This window comes from Zeus faber (assembly GCF_960531495.2).
Source record: "Zeus faber genome assembly, chromosome: 9".
NCBI lineage: Eukaryota > Metazoa > Chordata > Actinopteri > Zeiformes > Zeidae > Zeus > Zeus faber.
The window spans coordinates 33,802,911-33,824,613 of record NC_137197.1 but is presented as its reverse complement, the minus strand read 5'-3'; the positions used below and the strand labels follow the sequence as shown (position 1 = coordinate 33,824,613).

Sequence of the window (21,703 nt, the reverse complement as noted above, 5' to 3'; positions counted from 1 at the left end):
ACAATAGCACCTGGCAAGGGGAGGGATATGTGATGCATCAAGGGTACACAAAAGTCAGTAACAGTCAGTTCTTGAACTGGATGTGTTGGAAGCAGGAAAAATGGGCAAGCGTAAGGATCTGAGCGACTTTGACAAGGGCCAAATTGTGATGGCTAGACGACTGGGTCAGAGCATCTTCAAAACGACAGGTCTTGTGGGGTGTTCCCGGTATGCAGTGGTTAGTACCTACCAGTACCTACGGCGGGAACAGAGTAGAGAACATGGCGTCACATGAGTTAAAGGAGGGAGGGTCATCGACGTCCATGGGCTCATTGATGCGCGTAGGGAGCGAAGTTTAGTCTGTCTGGTCCGATCCCACAGAAGATCTACTGTAGCACAAATTGCTGAAAAAGTTAATGCTGGCTATGATATAAAGAACAACATGCGCTGCGTAGCTGCAGACCGGTCAGAGTCCCCATGCTGACCCCTGTCCACACTGAAAGCACGGCATGGGCATGTGAGCGTCAGAACTGGATCATGCAACAATGGAAGAAGGTGGCCTGGTCTGATGAATAACGTTTTCTTCTACCTCATGTGAATGGCCCGGGTAGGGGTCCAGTCTGGTCGAGCATCTGTGGGATGTGCTGGAACAACAAGCCCGATCCATGGGGGCCCCACCTCACAACTTACAGGACTTGAAGGATCTGCTGCTAACGTCTTTGTTCCAGATATCAGAGGACACCTTCAGAGGTCTTGTGGATCCCATGCTGCCAATTAAAGGGGTTCAGAGCTGTTTTGGCGGCACAAGGGGGAGCTACACAATATTTGGTGTTTTTTATGTTATGACTGATCGGTGTACAGTACAAAGAAAAAAATATTTATTAAGCATTTTTCAATTTAGCATTGTTCAGAATTATCAACATAAGCACATGTTTAGGAACAGATTTCGCCGGTACGCTCGTGTCTTGAATATGGAGCTGACTTTGCGTATCCAGCTCTTTTGCGCACAAAGTAAGAACATTTCTACGCACATATTCATGAATGAGGCCCAATATTGTATCAACCCTGTTATCATTCTAGGTAACAGAGAAAAATGTTATTGGTAGCCATTACATTTACCACATGGCTACGTGGTGCATGTGTGCATGAACCCTGACGGGAGTGAGAGGAGGCATTTAGCAATTACCTGAACATGACAGAAGACAAATATGTGGTACAACGAAGGGCCATTGGAAATGTGATTTTTTTTTGGCCACTTTTCCACATTTATTTGATCAACTTACTTCCCTATTTTATATCTCTGTCCCTCCTTTCCCATGGTCTACCTGCTGCCTGCCTAACTTGTTCAGCGGTTGCTACCGAGGAGCAACCTAACCCACCAACCCTTGAAGGATGTTGCCTGAATAATTTGTTGTGCAAAATTTTCTCTTCATCATATAATGATCGCACTGCACCAATTAACCAGAACATTTGTGCTTTTTTTCCGTCATCAACGCCTTTATTACTAGTTTAGTATAAACACTTCAATAACTGGAATGATGAATGGCCGTGCATGACACAAGGGGGTATTCTGATTCAAATCATATAAGTGTCTGCATGTCTCTAGATGCTATGATTGTGTACCTTTGCTAGTCTACCCATTTGTTATTTTTATTCTTCAATAACTCCTTTAATAGTTTATGACCAACACATCAAAAACTGGAATAATCAGTGACTGTGTATGACAGAAGGGAATGTTCTCTCTCTAGGTGCTATGCCCTTGTTTTTTTTTGCTGTTATATTACTTATATAAAATGTTCTTAATTAAATAATTGTATTCTACAGTAAATGTAAATGAAATAAAATGTAAATAAAAAAGACTTAGGAAAGCCATATCATAGAGAGGAATATTCTGAGCAGTATGCAGGTGGTTGTATGCATTTCAAAGGTATTGTTGCATACCTTAGCTATTTTCAGGATTGTGCTTTTCTTGCTATTCCTATTAAACTGTTATGTGGGATTCTGATTTTTAAGGCAAGTTTTAAAAAATGGGCTGAAATTAATATAATTACGATTGAGATATGCACATATTTAAAGAATATTTTGCTTCTATTGGATTTACCTTGGTCTGCACTTTTTAGATGGTCCCTTACACGTAGCATATATTTCCCCATTGAAATCAATGCAAATCAACTTTCTGAAAACGTTGAGTACGCCACCTTAATCTTTATATCATAGTAAACCTCGAGGGTAGAATGGCGTCTTGTTTTAAGACTACAATAGGATGGCCCAGAGAGTGACCAGTCTCATTTTAAGATCTTAGACTGGGTGTTGCTGACTAATCATGTATTTTTATTTGTGACTTAAAGGACCATAATGGAGGTCAAATTGAGGTTTTGCCAATTTATTAGTCAGCACACACACCTATGACCATTTCCCTGATGATAGCTCAAATTCTTTGATAGCTATTTAATATTTACGGTTTTGGAAAAAGTTGCACGGTATGGTGAGAAACCTACCTTAATATAATCTGAACCCGGCCTAGCTGACAATTACAGTAACACCTCTTTTTATCAAAGGAGGATTTTTCCTTCATTCCTATTTGTTAAAGCAACGGTGCTTTCCCCGGTGCTTCAGTGGGAACAGGGGATCATTTTAAGGTATGTTTCTCACAATATCGTTCAAATTCTCCAAAACCTAAATTATTGAATGAAAAAATGTGGGTGCCAGAAAAAATGCTCAGGAATAATGTAAAATATGTGTGCTCACAAACGGGGTGAAATTCAATTGAGTATGGTTCTTTAAGTCAAATTCAGGTGTCTGGTTTGTAGTATACTGCCTACTTTAGGGTTAGGGGGGGCTGTGGGCTCTCAAACCCTTTTACACTGTAGCTGTGGTGAAAAGCTATTCAAACAAACCTGATGTGACTTGACAACACACATGAAGAGCAAGCGAGCCGAGAGTTGTGAGTCAAGCCTGGCTTCTCCTGAAGAAAAAATTTTGCTAAACGGTCAGTCTGCAGTGAGCAAACTATTGAAAGTCCCAGATCTTATAAAACTTAAAAAACATTTTTTGTATATGATCTTGAAATGCCTAAGAACTCCAAGTTGTTTTCTACATAATCTTATAGAAGTGCTTTACAAGCACTTGCTGTTTGGCCTTAGAAAGAAAACTTTTAGTCGAAGAACATATTCGCTTCCACAATGCTTGGCAATGGCTTGTGTATCATCAGAAAATATTTAGATACCGTGACTTCAATACCGTAAAATAATGTATCATTACCATAAATATATTTAGTTTTGTTTTTAGGTTATCAGGAATCAAACATTGGTATTGTATGTCCCAGGATGTTTCACTATATCATACTACCAATGCAGTTCACCCAGTAGCATGAAAGTATATAAAATACAAAATAAAAAATATCGCCAGTCCCAATCAACATGTACACTATCTACTAATACTACTATACACTATTTTTGTTTAGCGGTGGATTTGGTTTTGTAATTTCATTCAAAGATTGTTGTGGCAGCTCTCTTGCCACACCCCATTCAAGTGGCTTTTCCCAGGCTCCCCGACACAGAGATACAGGCAAAGATGTGAAGGACAAACCAGTTTAATGGCAAGGATGTAATATGCCAGGAGCAGATGGAATCATGTCATGACAAACACTCCCCTCTGCTGTGTGTGTGGGGAAGGGTGATTTAACCAGTGATCCTTGATTGCTTCAATGAGCAATAGGTGCATAGCCACCCCTTATCGTGGGCACAATCAACTAGACCCAAGACAGTTGTGGCTGCTTAAATCACACCACCCCCACACCACAATTGTCATTTGGGGAAAAAGTGAACTATTCTGCCTTTTTGCTACTGAGGGTCGCAAAGTCTAGTTAGCTATATATATATATTTGAAAAAGTCCTCATTCTCGAAAGTTCTGTTTGAGTGGCCTTTACCTGCTTTATACTTATATCTGAAAGCTCGTTGTCCAGTGTTAAGGTGTTAAATTTTCATTTGTTTCCATGATTTTGCGAATGGGTGACATTCAATTAGTAACCATACCACAACGGTGCCACCACCCAAAAATGAAGGTGAAAGGGGGCCCTGGTGCCTCACCTGGTAGAGTGCGAACCATTTTCAAGGCTACACAACGAAGCCCTGCTCCCAGGTCCTGGTTGGCTTGCTCTGTCTGACCTTTAGTCTGTGGATGATACACACAGGGGAGACTTATTTTTGTCTGAGGGCTCCAAGGGCTTGACAGAAGGCTTTCCAGACTTGGACAAATGTGGTTCATGAGGAGGTCGGCTATTTCAGATGCTGTGAGGAGCTTAGGGAGGTCCACAAAGCGTACGACTTTGGAAACCTATCCACTATGGTGGATAGTGTTACCTCATGAAGGTGGGAGTCCACAGAGTGGACCATGAGTGGAAGGTTGGTAGGAGGCCTTTCCATGGGCACATATGGAGCACACAGTCACATAGACAAGCCTGTCGGCACCCATGGCAGGCCACAGCTTCTCAGCTTTAACAAAGAGCTTGTTATCCAGGAGCCTCTGAAGCAACTCTCTGATGTGCACAACGTGCGAGGAGCACGTTGTGCACATCAGAGAGTTGCGGGAGAAAATGAAGATGTCATCCAGGGAGACAGAGACAGATTGGTTGTGGAGGTCTTGTAGCATATCATTAACCAGGGCCTAGAAGACAGCAGGGGCATTGGTTTAGGGTTAGGCCGAACTCTAACCCTAAAATAGAGAAGAATCATGCGAATCATGACACTTTGGGCATTCCATACAGAACAGTATCCGGAAGCAGAAAATCATCCTCGAGTGGAGCAGAAATGCACTCGCGGATACTGTTCTGTGTGCTCATGGGTTTTGAGACCAGTTTGACGCCATAGCCAAGCTCTGTTGGAAATGCATTGCTGCCTGTCGCTTTGCAGCGCATGTATGCTGGCGATGTGAGCGTACCTTTAGGCCTACTTCCTGCAGCCATAGAAAAAATGAATACAGCCATTGGCCACCAGAAGGCGCAGCAAAAGTTATTTTGCAAAAGTTATTTTGCAAAAGTTATTTTGCGGGTCCAGTGAATAGCTCATAATGGCTCACACTCGAGCCCACATTCTCATCTGTGATGAGCATTCACCCAAATGGCTTACAGGCTCTAGAATGTGTCGAGTCAGCTCATTTGCAAGCAGTCTCTCTCTCTCTCTTGCTCTCAGTCCCTGCCCAGTAGCTATTTATACACACCCAATCCAGCCTCTGCACATACCACACACCCACACCCATCTCAATACACACACACACACACACACACACACGCACACACTCCCTTCAGCTTTTTAGATGAGCCAATCAATGTCACAGCCCTTGTGGCCTGACACTGGGCTCTGGAAAGGTATGTATCATCAGTGCACAATTCTGAGTTTACCATGGTCGTTGGCTTCATGTGGCTCGTCAGATACTGCCCATATTGTGGCTGGACCTCTTGAGTGTTGGGCGCTTGGGATCCTGCTAATCAGCTGCCTTGTCTCTGGCCTGCCCATGAGGTCCTTAGCTGTGCACAATCTACTTTGTCCCCGTTTCCTGATGTGTCACCAGCAATGCATCTGAATTCCAATTTTAGGTTGTGCTATGCATAATAATAATGAAGAAGAAATTTAAGAGGAAATATGTATAATCTAAATATATCTAACCCAACAGTCCATATTTATATAATATATGTAATACAACTTATGTAAGAGCATAATCTTATATCTTATATCCATTGGGGGTTGCTGTGACCAATCGGCAGGGCTTTGCACTGGGGGTGATTGGCGGTGTTTCACTTTTGCCGTCTATTGGTTTATTTTATGCCTTAGTGCTGTGGTTTTCCCGCCCTTTTTTTTATAATCTTATTGTTAAATGCCATTGATGGAGATTGTCTTTTTGGTGATTTTGCAGAATTTATGGTGATTTTAACAACTGTTCCTGGGGTAAATATCTGCACACTTACTACCAATATGTAAATGTCAAACCAGGAAAAACAAGAGTCTGGACATGTGCTTTGGCACTATTACAGATGCTCACTCTGCACTCCCACCCCTCTTGGGAGTGTCAGACCACATCGAGCATATCAGAGGCTGCTGGAAAGGGCGAAGCCCCAGGTCCGGTCTGTTAGGAAATTGGAACAAGGACAGCGGCTTATGTTTGCAGGGTTATTTTTACGATGCTATGGGAGGTTTTTGATAGTCCAGATTTGAATGAGCAAACAAATGCGATTTCTGATTACATTCAATTTTGTGTGGATTTAGTAGTACCCACTAAGACCTTCAAGGTGTTTTCTTATAATAAGTCTCGAGTATCCAAAAAAATTGAAATATATTTTAAATCATGAGAAACGGGTCCACACACAACAGGATATAATTATAACAATGTCACAGTTGATCTGACAGATTTTCCTTTAAAAAAGTAATGTCACATAGATTCCTACTTTTCTACGAAGTAGAAGTAGTTTATAGACTAGCACGGCAATTTCAAATGTCAGTGTTATGTATGTTCGTTATGTAATGTTAATGACAGTAACACCAACATTTGCTTAACATTTGAAGAAAAGTCTGAGACTACTATCAATGTTTTCCTTTTTCAATTGACTAATAGCTGCCCAGCCTGAATTGTTTGGGTCCCGGAATTTAAGCAAGTGAGTATGTCCAAACCTTTGCAATACACCCTTTTGGCCTGTCTAGGAAAGACAGGCTGGTTGGCTGATTGCTTATCTGGAATGGATTGCTGAAAAGAGGGTGGAGGGGATGAAGAGAGACCGGGCACGAGAGGGAGGGGAAAAGCAGGGAGTGTGAAAGTGAATCCAGGAAGAGATCCTACCTCAGAGCTAGCCTGTGTGAGTTGCGTTCCGGTGGCTTGTGAATGCTTGGCTGGTTTGAGAGATTTCCGGACACTGAGTACGGGGCTGAGTACGTCCTGTTGACCACATGGTATGTACTACCCTTATCTCTGTCGTTCGAATACTGTGTAAAGTTTCTGTTATTTGGGCAAACCTGTGAGGGGCGAACCTCATGAGAGACCTTTTATTTTTTTCTTATTTAAAACAAGACGAAACAGGTGTTTCCTGTTTGACCGAATAGTTTGTGTATGGCCAACATATCTACTCGGGCTCGCGAGGCAGGAAACCCAGCGCATGAGGCAGTAATGCAATATGCGGTTGTGTTTTTCCGTGTTTGTGTTTGTTTGTTACGGAGCCATGTGTAGCTGAGCCTGTTCTCCAGTAGTTTGGCCAGACTGTATTCCCCTGCTGTTGCAGCTTGAGTGGCATCTTTAAAGTGGAGCTCTGGAATGACTCTCAGAATGGACTGTTGTATGTTCCTGGTGTAGTTTGGCTGCGTCACAGTTTACCAAGAAATCTTGCGGTCTCGGTAAGCATGGGTGTGGGGGACTAGGAAGGCTTTCTGTCTCATTTTCCTGTTAAAAGTTTGTCTAGACGTATTTTGTCGTAGTTTTTGTGGGTCTTACACTGGTAATCCCAGGTTTTGTCTTAATTTTGTGCTGGTGTTTCTCCTTGTGTTTTTACATGTTGTTTTGATATGCCTACCATTCCTTGTCTCATGTCGTCTCTAACCACAGCTTGCAGCGGCATGCCCAGACAGTACCTTGCAATGTGAGATTTTTTTCAATGTTACTCTCTCTCTCTCTCGCTCTTCCTCATAATTTATCTTTTTACTGCTTCTCTCTGTTCTGTCTTTCTCTGACTCACTAAACACCGACATGGACTCACATTCTAGCACCTGCTTTATGTGCTCAGCTGTGTCAGCTTGTGTGTATATCTCCGAGGGTGTGTGTGGTTTTGCGTGTGTGAGGGTTCTAACAGACTATACGCAACATGTGCAGAAACTGCAACACCAAACAAATTGCCCTTTGGAACAGTACGATTCAGTGAAGGTTTTTGTTAAAAAAAAAACCCAACAACTTAACAATGATTCCATTCTTTCATTTTGTCTCAAATCATGGAAACAAACGGTTTCTGATGCATTTCTTGCCTGTACTGTTTGACGCACATATGTTGTGTGGATAATGTTCTAGCAATTCTTTAAAGGAACATTGAAAGAAAATGGTTCATCTGGGTGATACCATGGAAGAGATACTTTTGGTTCTACAAAGATACATCTTGTGTCTTTATGCCAAGTAAAAAGAACAACATAACCTAGATCTTAGTTATAAATGCAGCTACATTCGGAAAAAATTGTGTTGGGTATGAACAGCAACTCAGTTGACTGAACTGGCAACCCGACAGCACCATGAGTCTTAACACAATTTTGTTTCTAAGTGTATTTTTCTTGACAGAATATCACCTGCTGACACACACTCGCTGCATCCAAATTTGCATACAAGTTGACCATCTTGTATGGGAAATCAGTGTTTGAAATCAGTATGTGAAAAGTACCTTAAATATTGTTTTACACAAAAACGGCTCTCTGGGAGACTTGTGATGGCTTCAAGTGTACTGTGTGCACATACTGTATATTGTGTTTGCTATATCAACTTGGTCAGACGTCAATCAAAATAATTCTTAACTTAGTGAAATTTGTTTGTCACCTAAAATGTAGACTGGCTAGAACATTTGGTGAACACAACTGCAATGGCGACGGCACGGCTTTACACATGCTTTAGGTTTTTTTTACATGCTTTAGGTTTGTCTCACCTTGAACTGGTCAGGAATAAATGATAACATGTGGTTTATACTTGCCCTCACTCCTGTAGTGGTGAAGGACCTATCGAATCCCATATCCCGACACTTGTTAGGCATTTGTGCTATATATATATATATATATATATATATATATATATATATATATATATATATATATATATATATATATATATATATATTTTTCTTGCCGTGTCCATACGTTCCACTATCTTCCTGATAGGTGATTCACTCTTCCAGAGAATACTTTTGGCAGCCCCTGTTGAAACTTGCCTTCACACATGAACCGCTGCCTCTTAATGTCAATCATCAATGCAGTATTGCTTGGCATGTGAAGATCTATCAACAAGTCCATCCCTGAGACCTCCTTAATTGTCATTATTTTGATTTCAAATACCCCCTTACGCTTTTTTTGCCACAATGGGTATTGTTGAGCAAATAGAATATATATGGGATTGTAAGATAGACAGAGATTGGGATATTACTGCTGAAATGTAATCCATTATGGATTACTAGTTAACAATTATAAACTGTAATTTAAGAAATTCCATCTTTTATCACTACATCTCAGTAACAAAACCTGATTACTTTGTGTAAGCTTTAGACAAACATTCTACAACTAAGTGTACAAAGATTTATCCTTTCAGAAACATTTAAATTCTAGATTGACAAGTACAAATAACATGCAAAGATGGCCATTTAAAATCTATGAAAATCTAAAAATTGAAATAAAGATTAGTCCTGGCTTGCAGTTAGCTGCCATTATTTCAACTGACATAAAGAGTGTGCACATGTGGCAGGAAATACACTGAACGAGATACAGAAACAGCCATTTGTTCGACTTTGCCTTGCACCGCAAAGAAAGTGATGCAAATACCTGCTCCCTTCTGAACCGATGTACAATTTTATTTTATTATTTTTTACTTACTTTATTATTCTCCATGTTTTTCAGACTGTTAAGATTTTTTCAATTCTAATTGTCTGTAGTGTTACACACCAAAGCTCACCAGAACAAATTCCTAGTATGTGTAATAGTACTTGGCGGCATAAACTGATTCTGATTCAATGAAAAAGAGTAAAAAAAACAAAACAGTGTTTATCAACAAAACCAGCTTTCTACTTGGAATTCTTTGATTCTGACTGCAGTTCCACTGCAGACAGGCACATATTGTACTGAACTTCTGTCTCTTAAGTGTTTGCTGTTTTAAACACATTTCCGGTAGAAGCCAGTCAATAGGCAAGGGTGACGCTCCCACAATATTTTCATAAAGTATTTTTAATATGTAAAATAGTTATATTTTTTTAACTGTCTGTTTTAATCGAAAAATGTTATTTTTCTAATTTGTGTTTACGTATAGTTATTTTTGCGAACAGTATTAAGACCAGGGAATCCAAACCATTGGAAATATCAGCTTGGTCAGGGGGGATACAAGGTATTGGTAGGACTGGGATTTCAAAGACTTTAGCTCAATGTCAGTAAGATAAAAAGGGCAATAGACAACTTTTGTGCTGCTGTTGCAAAGACAACTGGATCACATTACGATTGCATGTTCACTGAAGAGATACTTTTAAATTGTCACAATTTTAGTTTAATTTTATTCATTTTGGTTGCGCAATCATAGACATATATATTAGACACCACGGTGCCCTTTTTTATCAGCTGCCCCCCCTCGTCGGCAGATTGCCCAGAGTGGCAGAATGGCCCCCGGAGCTGGGAGTCCATGTGCCTTTTCTCTTTTGTTTCAGCACCTGCCCCTCTTAACGTCCCTGCATGGCCTCTGATATATACATAGACGCAGCATTGACTGCTTCAGAATCAGAATCAGAAATACTTTAATAATCCCAGGGGGAAATTACTTTTGTTACAACTACAAATCTACAACAGATAATAATTATTAAGAAATATATATATATATATATATATATATATATATATATATATATATATATATATATATATATATATATATATATATATATATATATATATATATATATATACACACACACACACATGGCGATAGTGGCGCCGCCCCTAGCGGTCGCCTGTGCCGGTTACTCTTTCACTTTTTAGTATTTTTTTCCTTTTTTTATCATAATGTACGCCAAAAAAACATTGACAGTTACCTCATACAACCGCGATGCACTCATGGATATAAAAATTTCCCTAAACGAACAACTTTGGGACTTTTTATCCGTGGAAGCAGAGTGGCCGACGGAAATCCTACGCGGACCAATCGGAGGCTGCGCTTCAGGACGCTCTGACTGACGTAGACTGGGACATGTTCCAATCAAGTTCAAGTGACGTCAGCGAGTTTACGGAGGTTGTAGTAAGTTTTGTAACTACGCTAGCGGATGATATCGTTCCCACGGTGAAAGTTCGGGTATTCCCAAACCAGAAACCATGGGTTGATAAATCCATCCGCTGCGCTCTGAATGCTCGCACGGCCGCTTACAACGACGGTCTTGTATCTGGTAATATGGACAATTACAAAGCGGCGTCGTACAATCTGCGGAGGGCGGTGAAGGACGCCAAACGGACGCACAGAGACACCGTGGAGCTGCAGATGGAGCAGGGGGACACAAGACGCTTGTGGGAGGGGCTGCGAACAATAACAAACTACAAGAGCAGCTCCTCCCCAGCCACGAGTGTGGACGCCTCCCTGGCCAACCAACTGAACTCCTTTTATGCGCGGTTCGAGTCTGGCAGCAACACCGCTAGCTCGCCGGCTAATTGGAGTTACACCGCTGGGGATGAGCGCGCACTCTCAGTGTCCCTGACGAGGTCAGGAGGGCTTTGATGCGGGTGAACACCAGGAAAGCTGCGGGCCCAGACGGCATATCTGGACGAGTACTGAATACCTGTGCTAACCAGCTAGCTCCGGTGCTAACTACAATATTCAACATCTCCCTGGCTGAATCAGTGGTCCCGTCCTGCTTCAAGAGGTCCACTGTCGTTCCTGTCCCGAAGATCACCTCTCCTGCCTGCCGGAATGACTACCGTCCGGTGGCCCTCACCTCGGTGGTCATGAAGTGTTTCGAGAGGCTGATTAAGGATTACATCTGCGCCCCCCTCTCCCGCACCTTGGACCCGTTGCAGTTCGCGTACCGGCAAAACAGATCCACGGATGACGCGGTCTCCCAGGTACTGCACACCACGCTCACGCATCTGGATGGCCAGAAGGGGGCCTATGTGAGAATGCTGTTCATCAATTATAGTTCAGCTTTCAACACCATAGTCCCCACCAGACTGGCTGTCAAGCTGATGGAGGTCGGACTGAATGCTCCGCTGTGCGCCTGGATCCTGGACTTCCCCACAGCCCAGCCGCAGGGGGTCAGGGTGGGGAAGCACATGTCAAGCTCCCTCACCCTGAATACAGGATCCCCCCCCAGGGTTGCGTCCTCAGCCACCTACTGTACTCACTGTACACACATGACTGTGTGGCCAGGTCCAGCTCCAACACTATCAAGTTTGCTGACGACACCGTCGTGGTGGGCCTGATCACCGACTGCGATGAGAAGGCCTACCACGAGGAGGTGGCTGACCTGTCACTCTGGTGCCAGGACAACAGCCTACACCTGAACATCAGTAAAACTAAGGAGCTGATTGTGGACTTTAGGCGAGGATTACAATCGAGGACGCACACGCCCTTGGTGATTAATGGGACTTCTGTTGACAGGGTGAGCAGCTTCAAATACCTGGGAGCCCACATCACAGTGGACTTAACATGGACTTTACAAACAGACACTCTGGTGAGAAAGGCAAGGCAGCGTCTCTACCACCTCAGGCAGCTGAGGAAATTACGGGTCTCGGTGAGGATCCTCAAGTCCTTCTACTCTGGAGCAGTGGAGAGCATCCTGACAGGCAACATTACCGCCTGGTTTGGGAGCTGTACTGCTCAGGACAGGCGGGCCCTGCAGAGGGTGGTGCGTTCAGCTGAACGTACCACTGGAACTACCCTCCCCCCCTTGCAGGAGTTATACACCAGGAGGTGTAGTAGCAGAGCCCGCAGGATCATGAAGGATCCTCATCACCCCAACAACGGACTGTTCCAGCTGCTGCGGTCAGGCAAGCGCCTCCGCAGTCACACAGCGAGAACAGAGAGACTGAGACGGAGTTTTTACCCGCAAGCCATTAGAACTGTCAATGCTGACCTCACCAGGGGTCCTCATTGAGCCATACACATAGGCTCCACTACCTACTGTACTATATGTAGTATACTGTACCGCATACTGTGTCACTGTTCAGGGTTGTTCGTGATGCCGTATTGCTGCGCCGTACTGTTGTATACTGTGCTGTATTATCCCAAACACTACCTCACACTATTCACAGTCACATGCCACTTTAATTCACATGCCACTTTAAATGCACATATCTGTATATACATAAGCATATTCCTTCTATCTATTCCATTTTATTTCATTTTATTTTTAGTCTTTTATTTTATTCTATATATTTTTATTTTATTCTATAAGTATTCAACTTACTGTATTACGTTTTAGGAGTCAGTTAGTCGGTCTATTAGAAATAAAAAAAATTCCTAGGACATATTGTGTGTTATCAACCGGGTGCGTTGCATTACATTTCACTGCATATATGTATGAAAGTATGTATATGTATGTGACAAATAAAAATCTTGAATCTTGAATGGTAAAGTGTAAAATGTACAGTTAAAATGTGCAAAAAGAAGAAGGTGCAGAAGTGGAAGTCCGTGTTTTGAGGTCAGGTTACAGAGAGGGGGTGTCTGACTCTCTGAGGGAGGCGTTGTAGAGATTGATGCCCACAGGCAGGAATGATTTCCTGTGGCGCTCTGTGGTGCATCTGGGTAAGAGGAGTCTTCTGCTGAAGGTGCTCCTCTGCTGTGTCGTAGAGAGGGTGTCAGACATTGTCCAAGATGGACTGAAACCTGGACACCCTCCTCTCTGCCACAGTCGTCAGGGTGTCCAGCTCCTCTCCTACGACATCACCGGCCCTCCTGATTAGTTTGTTTAGTCTGTTGTTGTCTGCGACCCTCAGCCCACTGCCCCAGCATGTGACAGTAAAGAAGATCGTACTGGCCACAACAGACTCATAGAATATCCTCAGCATCGTCCGGCAGATGTTAAAGGACCTCAGCCTCCGTAGGAAATAGAGTCGGCTTTGGCCCTTTATGTAGACTGCCTCTGTGTTTCTTGTCCAGTCCAACTTGTTATTAAAGTACACCCCCAGGTACTTGTACTCCTCCACAGTGTCTACAGGGACCCCCTGGATGGAAACAGGGGTCACGGGTGTTTTTGCCCTCCTCAGATCCACTATGAGCTCCTTTGTCTTAGTCACATTGAGCTGCAGATGGTTCAGCTCACTCCAAGTGACAAAGTTGCCCACAACAGTCCTGTATTCACTCTCATCACCCTTTTTAATACAACCAACTATTGCTAAGTCATCAGAAAACTTCTGAAGGTGGCAGGACTCAGTGCAAAAGTTGAAGTCTGAGGTGAAGAGGAATGGAGAGAGGACAGTCCCCTGTGGGGCCCCAGTGTTGCTGACTACTCTGTCAGACACACAGTTCTGTAGGTGTACATACTGTGGTCTGCCCGTCAGGTAATCAACAATCCAGGACACGATGGGGGCCTCCACCAGCATCGCAGCCATATTCTCACCCAGAAGAGCCGGACGGATGGTGTTGAAAGCACTGGAGAAATCAAAGAACATGACTCTCACAGTGCTCGCCGGCTTGTCCAGATGAGTGTAGACTCTGTTCAGCAGGTAGATGATGTTGTCCTCAGCTCCCAGACGGGGCTGGTAGGCGAACTGCAGTGGATCAGTGAAAGGCCTGACCATAGGCCTTAGCTGCTCCAGGACGAGCCTCTCGAAGGTCTTCATGATGTGGGACGTCAGAGCCACCGGTCTGTAGTCCTGAGGGCCGCTGGGACACGGCGTCTTCGGCACAGGAACGAGGCAGGACGTCTTCCACAGCACAGGGACCCTCTGCAGGCGCATGCTCAGGCTGAAGACTTGACTGAGTACTCCACACAGCTGGGGGGCACAGGCTTTAAGCACCCTGGGTAATACACCGTCGGGGCCTGCAGCTTTGCCGGAGTGGAGTCTCGTCAGCTGTCTTCTCACCAGGTCAGGCGTGAAGGACACTGTAGAGGTGACAGTTGGGGGAGGGGTGGGGTCCTCAGGTTGTGGAGGACATGATGTAAAGCAGGGGGGAGGGGTGGAGTAGGTGGGTGTGAATTGAGGTGGTGAGGAGCAAACAAGGGGTCTGTAAGGAGTAGGGGGAGATAAAGTGGCAGTTGTTGTTGAGCAGCCAGCAGCAGAGACTTATGGGGGATGGGCCGCAGTATCAAACCTATTGAAAAATAGGTTCAGTTCATTGGCCCGGTCCGCACGGCCCTCCAACCCCATGCCACCCATCTTCTGGAACCCAGTGATGGTTCTCATGCCACTCCACACATTCCTCATGTTGTTTTGCAGGAGTTGTCTATTGCTCCTTTAAGTGAGGTGATGGACCTCTGTTGGAGCAAGAAGTAGTAGGGTAAGTTCCTGGGGTTACACATCGCAATAAAATGGCTCAGGCCAGACAGGCCACACTCGCTTATATGTACAGACTGTAATACACTGTAACAGACTGCCCTGCATGTCCTACCAGTTGGTGTTGACCTGCGCAGTCTTTTGCGTGGTGACTTGAGGTTGCATCAAGACAAAATCCCATTCAGTTTTAGGATTTATACAAGTCATGGTAGACAATACATTTTGGACGTGTCAAAAACGGCACATATTGTTTTGGATCATATGCAGAAAAGTACCAGGCTGACATACTAGATCAGGTGAAATATCGTAGAATGCAAACACTGCAAACTATGCTGCACAATCATATCCCACAATGCATTGTGGGAATGCCTTGGGTTGGAATCAGACAGATTTCAATTCTCAATTGCTTGAATCTTATTTTGTTGACAAATCAGAAACCAGAAATTCACATTTGTCAATTCCTAAAGAAGTAAGTGCTCGATGCGTCCATAGTTGACCTCTCAATCTAAAGCCTGCTTTACACTGAACATGACAAGTGACAAGAACCAACTTGAAGTTCCTATGGAGAGTTGTATTAGGCATGCGAAAAGCTATGACACGGTTTGCAAACACAATATAAAAGGAGTTTTAAACTCTCATTCATGGAATATGGTAAATGTCCAGCTGAGCAAACTACTCTCTTGAGTACTGGAAAAAAACAAGCTCTTCCATTTTCCCTGACACATTTTGCAATGCAAAACCCAGACGCAGTTCATCTGATGGTCACTGGGAGAATCGGGGAGGATCCAACTGTTGGATACAATTACGCGTTCGGTGTGAAACAATCACAATCAATGAAATGCATCTCTCTTCCTCCACATTCGCAGGCTGTGCCGGCAGAGCTGATCCTGGATGCGTCACTGCAGATGCCCGGGAGCGAGGCACGGGATGGCATGAAAAGGCTGGGCTCCAGCACGGACGAGTGCTCACACCTCGCCACTGCCCTTTCCTGTTTCAGGGGTACAACTAAGAAAGGTGAGACTGTTTGATGTGATGCCAGTAGGAGGAAGCCGCAGTAAGGGGGGAAAAAAATTGATAAATTGTTCCTTCAAAGTAGTAGCCTATTACCTCAAATTAAAACTGCGTGTCCTCCTACTATCACGCCGTCAAACTAGTGAGAGTCTAGTGTCCCCTTAAATGAACAATGTGTTCCCTCTAAGGTTATTGTCATTAAAGGTCAGGTTTCACCATTGTTCTTCTCAGTCCTTATTCAAATTTTGTTTCCAATCATTCATAACTTTTAAGAGTGCAACCCGTCTGAACACTATACTATTGAGAAATGGGCCGCTCTGCTGCAGCTTCTCATGTGCTTAAATGCAGTCCAATGAGGGAAAGGTTTAAGCTTCCCGAAATGCCCTTTTCAATAACAGGAAACACATGTTATAGTCCCACACGTCTTAGTGTATTTTTTAAACTTGTTTTGAATTACAGTAATATCACTTTTTTTTTTTTTTTTTTTTTTGCAATTATTCTAACTAAGCGCAGTGTCAATAAATCTCCCAAAAGCATGAGGAAATGCAGTTTTGGTTCAGTATATCATATAAAGGTCTTACTTTATTGTGAGCATCCCATTTTCAAAAAGGAGAATTAAGTCTTTGGACTGTATTTAAGCACAGTGAGAAGCAACAGCTTGTTCAGTGAGGTTGGACATTGAACAGTTATCAGTGATTGGGAACCAACATTTAAATATGGCCTGGGTTGAAAAATCGATTTGCAACTGTATTCAGAATTGCCACAGAGTCCAAATGAAACTGCCCATTTGTTCCATATAGTTCACTGGCTGTTTGCAGAACAGTATGCCTTCTTTTAATTTTCTAAATTGTGCCAAGACTAAACAGAAAAAGATTTATATAAAATAAAAATCTAATAGGAAAACATAAAACTAAAGTAGGGATGCCCAAGAGCTTCTTGTAGGCCTCTGAATATTAATTTGGGGTAGCAAATGACCAATTTGACAGCCACAACTGATCATTTGAGGGCCATAATACAAATTAATTATTATTATTATTTTTTTTTATCTCCTATTGTACATAGTGTGGTCCTCACTGCAGAACCTACTCTATCAATCTAGAGAACTGCTTGTCTGAAAAAATATCAGCAGACTGTCATAAAATTCACAAATTAACTGCATAAGAGATGCAGAGATCAATGCTTCAGACAAAGAAATGTTAATGCGTCTCTCTGTGCACCTTGTACATTTTGGTCTTCAAGCCATTGTTCTTAAAAGACCATCTGTTCTAGCCGTTTATAGGCCTTTTAAAGGTGCAATCATTGTGACACTAAAAATAGTGACCGCTACAGCAAGCTATAGAAACTAAATGATTCATGGGTGTAGATTGACAGGGCTGGGGTTGAGGGGATTAGTGCTGATTGCCTGTTCTTGTGGGCAATTTCTTTGCGTTTATTAGAGTGGTAAAGGCAGACAGTAAATGTTCAGGTTGAGAGAGAGGGATGTTGTTGCAGGGCATTTTGCTAATATATTAGGGATGTGCACTATCTGGTTCAGCCGCCAGAATGAGGATCAAGATAACTGACTGGCAACTGAAAGGCATTGATCAACACCCTGCTGATATATATGTTGATCAATGAGCAAGTTAACATTACTTATCGTAATTTTTTTTATATCACAAACATATCTACCCAGTTGCACTTGGTAATTTTCAAGGTAGAATCGGAACTTGATTGCAACTATTTTCCACTGTTATCTTTAGCCGATGACCACCACGATGTGGGGTCCTCGAACTCTGAGCCTTCCTGGCAAGGCAGCTTAAGCCTTCATCCCAGCTCAGCTTTCTCCCCTGGCCCCTACACCTCCAACATCCCTCCATTTAGTCCCTTCCGCACTATGGTACACACCAGCGCCCACGGCCAGTCCATCTCCATATCGGTGGCACCCTGCTTGGGCCGCCAGAGACCCTCTGTGTCCACGGAGGATATGCTGGACGCCTTCGTTTCCTCAACGGCTGTGCCCCCCGTCGCCCCTCTCTCCAAGAGGCACACCGCTAAATCCCCTTGCACGCCGCCCTCCTCGTCCCGCAAGCTGCTACAGCTCCTTCCAAACTTTGCATTGACAAGAAGCAAGAGCCAGGAGTCCCAGTTGGTTAACCGCATCGAGGAGCCCAGTCCCAACAAGTAGGTCTCTCATTGGACTTCATCCACCCTAACCCACCCACTTCACCCTAACCTAATAACACATTTTCAAATCCCAAAAGCTTAGTGTGGGAGTGTTTCTGGCAATAGGGTGCCGATATAGTGAGAGTTTCATTAATAATCCTAAAGAAAAAGGCTCGCTGGCCAAAATGGGAACATAAAATAAAAAGGAATAATCAGTGTCCGGGTTTCTCCTTGGTCGTGGTCTGGTCCACAGGCATTTCAGTGTCCTGCACCACGCGATCCCCACCGCAAGAAAAAACAACACATAAGAAAGCGCTTCCAGCCAGATCTGACCAATCAGCGCTAATGGAGCTGATTAGGCGGACCTGGGGCAGCTGAGCTTCGCCAGGAAGAGGCCAGCACCGTCATCTGCAGACCGTGGCTTAACCGTGTGTGTGTGTGTGTGTGTGTGTGTGTGTGTGTGTGTGTGTGTGTGTGTGTGTGTGTGTGTGTGTGAGAAATAATATCTTGAATATTATGAAAAAAAAATATTGTCAAGCATTATCAAAAGTCTCTGCTTGGTGTACTCGTCATGTACAATAATTATGTCTAAATTTGTATCAGTCATTATAGTGATACGCTGTTAAAATATAAATTTGGCAAAAAAAGTTTTGACATCAATAAACAACAATAAATAATCAGCCACAACAATAAAACCACCACTAATAACTTATATTGTAGCTCCCCCTCGTGCCACCAAAACAGCTCTGACCCGTCGAGACATGGACTCCACAAGACCTCTGAAGGTATCCGGTGGTATCAAGGCACCAAGCCGTAGCAGATCCTATAAGACCTGTACGTTGCGAGGATCCCGCATGGATCGTACTTGTTGTTCCAGCACATGCAACAGATGCTCGATCGGATTGAAATCTAATCCCCGACCATCCACATGATGAAGAAGAAAACATGATACATCAGGCCACCTTCATCCATTGCTCCATGGTCCAGTTCTGACGCTCGAGTGCCCATTGTACTGTAGGCACTTTCAGTGGTGGATAGGGGTCAGCATGTGCACTCTGACCCGTCTGCAGCTACGAAGCCCCATATGCAGCAAGCTGCAATGCACTGTGTGTTGTGACACCTTTCTAGCATAGCCAGCATTTACTTTTTCAGCAATTTGTGTTACAGTAGCACTTCTGTGGGCTAGACTTTGCTCCCCATGGGCATCAATGAGCCCACGGACACCCGTGGCCATGTCACCAGTTCACCGGCTGTCTTTCCTTGAACCACTTTTGGTAGGTACTAACCACTGCATACTGGGAACACCCCACAAGACCTGCCGTTTTGGAGATGCTCTGACCCAGTCGTCTAGCCATCACAATTTGGCCCTTGTCAAAGTCGCTTAGATGCTTACGCTTGCCCATTTTTCCTGCTTCCAACACATCAACTTCAAGAACTGACTGTTGACAGGTGCCATTGGAATGAAGTGAGCAATGTTGTTCATTTCACCTGTCAGTGGTTTTAATGTTGTGGCTGATTGGTGTAATGATAATTACAGAGGGAAAAGATCAATATATATTATGATAAAAAGCCAGTGAAATTTCAAACCACAATATTGATCAAAATGAAATTGCTTTTCATCATAATGCGCTGATATGAAGGACCTTCTATGCTGTTAGGGCTGTTAAAAGGAACAAGTTGCTGGTCAACGTCCCAATGAACAGCAATGGGAGAAACCCTGAGGACCCAGCAGTGAACTCCCCTATGCTTTTTGACCCTGTGGTTGGCCCCGGCATCCATACCCCCTCTGAGAGTGAGTCTGAATGGACATATAATGTCCATTCAGTCTTTACATCACATTTACATTCAGCCATTTCAGACCCTGGGAAAAAAAGACAAACCAAATATTATCTGGTTTGTCTTTTTTTTTCCCCCAAGGCCTGTTTCTATAATATCAGCATTCTCCGCCTTGCTCTCTCCAATGCTCTTTACCAGACACTCTGGCCATGTACAGGAGTTCTCCCAAGACAATGAGAAGAGACATTGGCCTAGAGGTAACGCACAGGTGGGTCACAATTTATTTTATTTATTTTTTTCTTCATCTATTCTCTGAGTGCTACTGCTTATAGATTATTCTGTGTTGCTTTAGGTTGCAGTATGGGAGAGAGAGACCTTTTCAAGCTCTGAGGAGCCACTCCATTGTTAGTGCCGTACCTAGTTATTTCTGAAACTAAACCCAATCAGAAGTTGAACATTTCAAGCTCTTTTTGAAACATGGCAGTTGGCAAATTGTGATGTCAGATCATCCAAGCTGGAACATGCCCTCACCTTCAATTAAAACCATTTCTTCAAACTTGTGCTGCCTGACAACACACTGTATGGTAAAATAATTTAATCCTTCAAAGTCTCAACTTTCTTTTGAGTGCTTGTAATGTTCACTTTTGCACTTGTTGTCACACTTGCTTGTTAGCTACTGTTGCAGGTGAAAATCTGCTGTTTATCACTGCTGGGTACGGGTGTATTTTCCCGAAATCTTGTTTGGATTACACTGCGATGAACCACAACGCCGTGGCTTACGTAAGCGAAAAACTTGCTGTTGGAGTTTAGCTTCTATAAACGTCGCTTGGAGGTAAGACGGTCGGACCGCTGAATAGCTATGCATCATCCTGCAGCTACATGCTGCCGCGGTAATCTACTGTCAGCTGGCGTCTTTTCTAGCTGCCTCTCAGGAACACTTTCATCCTGGAGTAGTAGTAACCGTTTTTCCACTAACATTTTTCATTCAAGCAGTAAACCAAAGTTTGTAAATAGTGGAGGATAACAACTTATAAAGAAACAAAATGTATCCTGAAATATTTATGCAGAACAAGTAATTTCACTTTTCCTACTTGTTTTATTTAATATCAAGTACTTTCATGTTTAGGTATTTATACTTAGGCAGACGGTGTGGGTAGTTGTGTGGGTAAAAAAAAAAAATAATAAAAGGAAAAAAAGATCGTACGTACATGATATAGGTGACATGATTATATATGGACGGCTTTTATTCATGCTTTTCATTTTTTTCCTGCTCACTGTGCCACAGGTTCACGACTAAATCCTGGTTGTCTCAAACATGCCAGGTGTGTCATAGAAGCATGATATTTGGAGTGAAGTGCAAACACTGCAAGTAAGCAATGGCCACGCCACACACACAAGCCTGTGTGTTCACGTTTTATTGGTTTACTGATACCCCATCTCTCTGCAGGTTAAAGTGCCACAACAAATGCACCAAAGATGCACCCTCCTGTCGGATATCATTTCTCACACGTAAGTATTACTTGTCACTCCTGTGAGTGACAAGTAATTCCGCTTTAATCACTTCTAAGGAGGAACCTGCCGAAGGTTTTCCTCAAACTGGAAATCCGTGAGA

The 21,703-nt window shown here is 43.3% G+C and overlaps 1 protein-coding gene across 2 annotated transcripts in view; it reads left to right on the top strand.

The window, feature by feature from the left end:
- The first annotated feature begins 6,784 nt into the window (after positions 1 to 6,784).
- The window catches only part of LOC307235395 (kinase suppressor of Ras 1-like), a 32,062-nt gene continuing 17,143 nt past the window's right edge, over positions 6,785 to 21,703 (top strand). For both annotated transcript variants that reach the window (XM_080007475.1, XM_080007476.1), the window contains exons 1-7: positions 6,785 to 6,918; positions 16,029 to 16,176; positions 17,913 to 18,333; positions 19,974 to 20,107; positions 20,290 to 20,359; positions 21,377 to 21,460; positions 21,539 to 21,600. In XM_080007475.1, coding sequence (XP_079863601.1) covers positions 6,916 to 6,918; positions 16,029 to 16,176; positions 17,913 to 18,333; positions 19,974 to 20,107; positions 20,290 to 20,359; positions 21,377 to 21,460; positions 21,539 to 21,600 — 922 coding nt within the window. In that variant the 5' untranslated portion in view covers positions 6,785 to 6,915. The remainder of the gene's footprint in view (positions 6,919 to 16,028; positions 16,177 to 17,912; positions 18,334 to 19,973; positions 20,108 to 20,289; positions 20,360 to 21,376; positions 21,461 to 21,538; positions 21,601 to 21,703) is intronic.